This window comes from Gymnoscopelus braueri (assembly GCF_963280865.1).
Source record: "Gymnoscopelus braueri genome assembly, chromosome: 15".
Taxonomy (NCBI): domain Eukaryota; kingdom Metazoa; phylum Chordata; class Actinopteri; order Myctophiformes; family Myctophidae; genus Gymnoscopelus; species Gymnoscopelus braueri.
In genome coordinates, this window is record NC_137620.1 from 11,009,912 (window position 1) to 11,014,911 (window position 5,000).

Here is a 5,000-nt window from a genome sequence, read left to right on the forward strand (position 1 = left end):
TGTACAAGCATGTATACGTTAGTATGTCGAAGGGACTTATCCCCCGATCCAACCCTTGATGCTGGGTATCAAGCCAGGGAGGCATTGGGTCCCAATTTTTTAGTCTTTGGTATTACCTGGCCGGGGGATCGAACTCGGAACTCCCAGGCTCAGGGCGGACACTCTAGCCACAAGGCCACTGAGCTGGTATTCATATCAATATGTGCAGCATATCAAAGCTAAGCCGTGAGGGCCAGGGTAATGACGCGGTCAAACAGCATTAAAAGCTAGTGAGAAAAAAAATAGTCTTTAGTAAGGATTTTTTAAAACCTCGAATAAGGCCATTTAAAAAACAATATAACAAATGAAAGCAAATAATTCAGAATTACAGTAAAATAAAATAAATGCATAATCGAAAAGGAGTGAGAAGAAGCATAACTTATTGCTCCCACTCCTTCTCCATCAATAATAAATATCACAACAAGCTTCCATGCTGGTCCATTTCTACCTATAATACATATTTATCCGTGATATGTGATATTTATACATATATTACATAACTGCTACACATACTAAACTACTTAAAAACCTCCAATGACTGAGCAGAGTGAATGCGGAGTGGCAGGGTGTTCCAGAGTCTGGGGCCGGCCACGCGACGGCTACATGTCAAAGAGCCCGTGAGCGAGACACTATGACCCCTAACAGCTCCCGAGCGCTCATCATCACCAGCTGAGCAGCCATCAGCTGGGTGAAGCTGAAACTACATTTCCTCTGTGGGATTGACAAAGGTCTCTGGTTGTTGTTCTTACACTTATGGAGTCCTGTCTGGTTACTGTTCACGTCAACCACAAATCACACACTCAAGTTGGTCTATAATGCATTATAAATATAATCTGCCTAAAATACAGTGTCATTACAGTTATAAGCAGTCATGAATAATCATAATGCTTTAACTCTTTGACTGCGGACGACGCGATAACGCGTCAAGTGCTACTTTGTCCAGTTGGCCGTCGACGCGCTCGACGCGCTGGACGCGCGTTCATTGTTTAATCTCTGATTGCGCTATGCTGCTTAATATTCAATGTTATTCTCGAGTTCCACTTACTTCACGGACATCTGCATCCGGTTTCATGGCCTGGATTCCGTTTCCGGTTTTTGATTTTTTTCCCCAGTCATTTTCGTCCAAAATAGGTAAATAAACGGGTTTTCACACGGTATAACGGACAAACGGACAGCTTCTCTTCTATAATCTATGGTCTGGGTGACGATCAGTCATCGCCGTCGTGCATCACAACGTAATTTTCGCTGATCAAAACAATCTGGGTGACGTCACATCCGTTTTCATGTTTTTCCTTGTCTAATCTATGAAGAAGGGTGAGAGAGACCCAACGACATGATCACGCTGTCATGTGCTGCACTCTGGTGGCGGATTTGTGCTGGGTCTTTATATTATGTGTCCTTAAATTATTTTCATGAGAAAAATTCAAAATAAAAAAATAAAAAAACACGAAAATTGCTGGCACTGGGGGAGTACTTTATGAAAATACTCTGGCAGTCAAAGAGTTAACTAATCACAGTATATTTTAGGTCAAGTATCATAATACCACAATTGCTGGTCACTCACTGCCCTTTTTCCTTTATATTATAATTGTTATAATTCTTGTAGTTTTTAATCACTGTTATATTGCCGTATAGTGTGATTATTTGTCACTAGTTTTGGTTGTTTGCTTTAAAAGTATCCCTGGCTAATAAGCTATTATACTGTATGCCTTAATACATTATAATTGCCCTCTATAACTACAATTTTAAATTATGTATTAAGGCATCCCTGGCTTATTAGCCAGGGATCCTTTTGTGTGGAAAGAAATCATGAAATCTATGCAAGAACAACAGTAAGTTGTTGAGTTGTTAAATCCTTCCTGGCTGACAGGCAAACCATTTTGACACTTCAATGAAGGCTGTTTCAGAATGGTTTGAGTGGTCTCAGTGTCTGTTTAATCCTAGTTGTCATGTTGATGTGTTTTAACAACATTGTTGGAGTTTGGGTTTCTAATGCAGGTACAGTACAGTGTATGTGTGTCTAACAGTGAAAATGTAATAATTAACATTTCATTTATAACTCTTTAACCCATTAAAACCGGGAAAGCATCTGTTTCATTTTACATTTTAGCGTTGGCTATTCAAAAAATAGCAGTGTGAGAACTACTGATTCAGAAGGGATTTGTAGAATCGGCCTCAGGTCTTAATGGGTTAAACTACCATCTGTGTTTGTATTTGTCGCTGTCTGGCAGAAACCTTGTACCTCCATATTTCAACTTTTTAATCTATTTTTCATAAATTAATGCCAAATTTGTCATATGACAGCAAAAGTAGCAAAAAATACCTCTACAAGCTCATAACGCATCACATCACAAGCTTGTACTGTAGATCGGATATGTTTTGCTATTTTGGTGTGTGCCTATAATGCCACGCCCCAAAAATAGGGACAGCACGTTGAAACGTGAAAGTAGTTAAGTGTGTCTGTGGGTTTTATAAATATTGAACTTATGACAAATATGGAAATACATTGGATCCATTGGAACACGGGTTCTGTTTTCCATTTGCTGAAATGTAATGCTTTTGGATATTTCTGCCCAACAGCGACAATATTATGTGGAAAAGTGCCATGTATATTAATGATGTAGCTTGTTTGTGGCTAACCCTAACCAGCTAACCTGAAAGTATGTCTCGTCATGTGTCTGTGTATACGTGTGTTTGTGTGTGTGTGTGTGTGTGTGTGTGTGTGTGTGTGTGTGTGTGTGCGTGTGCGTGTGCGTGTGCGTGTGTGTGTGTGTTAGTTTGCAGATGGAACCAGCTCTGCTATCATTAATCTCTCCACCCCTCGGTCCAGTCTCCATGTAGGTAACAACCATCCTCTGTTAACTCCTCCCCTTTCATTTCCTGGCATGGTTTACAAACAGCAAGTAAAACCACACGCAAGGAAATCATTATACGTATTCATATAGATTACCTTTATATCAGTGGTTTTCAAACCTTTCCATGTCAAGGACCCCCAAAATGATATATATTTGGCCACAGACCCCAATTTTTTTTTCTCGATTTTTCCAAATTTGGTCAAAAATAGCAGATGCACAAGCTGGCAGTGCGGCACGGTTCTCTCTCCTGATTGTTTCCTATAAAGAGCTGGAGAGATGAACAAACACTCTCTAGCAATGATTACTATCAGTGTACAAAAGGCCCTCAACTACATTGACAATCGAGGTCAATGTGACCTGTGCGCTGATTAACACAGGTGCTCCTCAATTAAATTGAGGAGCACCTGTGTTAATCAGCGCACAGGTCACATTGACCTCGATTGTCAATGTAGTTGAGGGCCTTTTGTACAATCAGAATATAAAGCTATATGAAATGTATTTTAACAGAAAATAATATATATATGACTTACCCTACCTTTAAAACCCTACCTTAAAAAAAGTTAGTCTACAATTGGACCCGTTCCATTTGTACACGTTCAGAGTTCAATTTGAACTCAGGATTTCACAGTGTAGATTGAGCCATGCAGCAGGAGGCCAGGGATTTTTAAACCATGCCAGTAAAGTCACCTCCTACCATTACATGATCTACTGTCACTCTGGGAAACCACAACACCGGTGTTATTGTCATTACTGGTATCATATTGTGTCTGTGCATCATCAAAGCACTCTTCAGCCTTTCAGAATCACCTTCCATCTTTTATTTCTCTCTCCTCTGTTTTATTCATCTCAACTGTCACTCTTATTTTTCACCTTTTGAAGCTAAAGCATGTGTCCCCATATTCTTTATCCCTCCATACTTCCAAGGCTGTCAGTGATATTAATAATGATAATAGACAACTGTTCACATTGGCAACAGGTGATGGAAAAAAAAGCAATAGAGAGGTTCACGTTTAGTTCGATTCCACCGCAGCAGTTCCGGCTTTGTCGAGCGTCTACACACGAACACAATTGGCCCGTGTCCGGGGGAGGGAAGCCGGGGCGGGGAGGGTGATATTAGTCACTGCATGTATTCCTACTGGCTGGGGCGGGCTCTACATCCTCCCGGTGGGGGCTCCTCACTGGCAGGTGAGTCAGTAGGATACAACAGCAGTGAGGACACACATAATTATGTGAGGGGAGGAGTCAATTGGCACATACAATGAATTGGTTTCTTTATAGTTTCACATCCTCCAATGATAATATTACAGCTCTCCTTTGTATGGAGAGAGGGAGAGAGAGAGAGAGAGAGAGGGGAGGGGCAAACATTGGTCTCACCACTTCTCTTTATTTATGCAGGTTAATTGGTCATATTAAGTTGACCTTTACCAGACTTTGGATGCAACCACACACACACACACGCACGCACGCGCGCACACACACACACACACACACACGCACGCACGCACGCACGCACGCGCACACACACACACACACACACACACACACACACACACACACACACACACACACACACACACACATACTGTACAGTCATAGTGCTCGCTGCAGAGGTGTTTGTTTTATTAAGAGGTGAGGTAGTGAAGACAGATGTCTGTCTGTCTGCCTGGCCATCTGTCTGCCTCTTGCCAAACACAACAGCACGGGGATTGATGCACTAAACCAGTGGTTCTCAAAGTGTGGTCCGGGGCACCCCCAGGGGTCCCTGCAGAGGGTACCAGGGGGTCCCCAGCAAAACATGTTAATATAGCATAAAAATCTGTTAACATCATTTTAATCCTTTTTAACAACACAAATCTTATACGAGGGTCCCTGACAGGTGACACAAGATATTTTCTGATTGGGGTCCTTGGCCAAGTACACATTAATTTGGGGGTCCTTGACATGAAAACGTTTGAGAACCGCTAAGCCCTAAACACCAACTTTCACCACATACACACACACGAGAGAGAGAGTGAGAGAGAGTGAGAGAGAGAGTGTGTGTGTGAGAGAGAGAGAGAGAGAGAGAGAGAGAGAGAGAGAGAGAGAGAGAGAGAGAGAGAGAGAGAG

General features: G+C 41.9%; 1 protein-coding gene across 1 annotated transcript in view; it reads left to right on the top strand.

The window, feature by feature from the left end:
• The window catches only part of dysf (dysferlin, limb girdle muscular dystrophy 2B (autosomal recessive)), a 145,371-nt gene that overhangs the window by 104,984 nt on the left and 35,387 nt on the right, over nucleotides 1-5,000 (top strand). Inside the window, 1 exon segment of the mRNA XM_080450776.1 lies at nucleotides 2,817-2,876. Within this exon segment, the coding sequence (XP_080306902.1) occupies nucleotides 2,817-2,876 (60 nt within the window).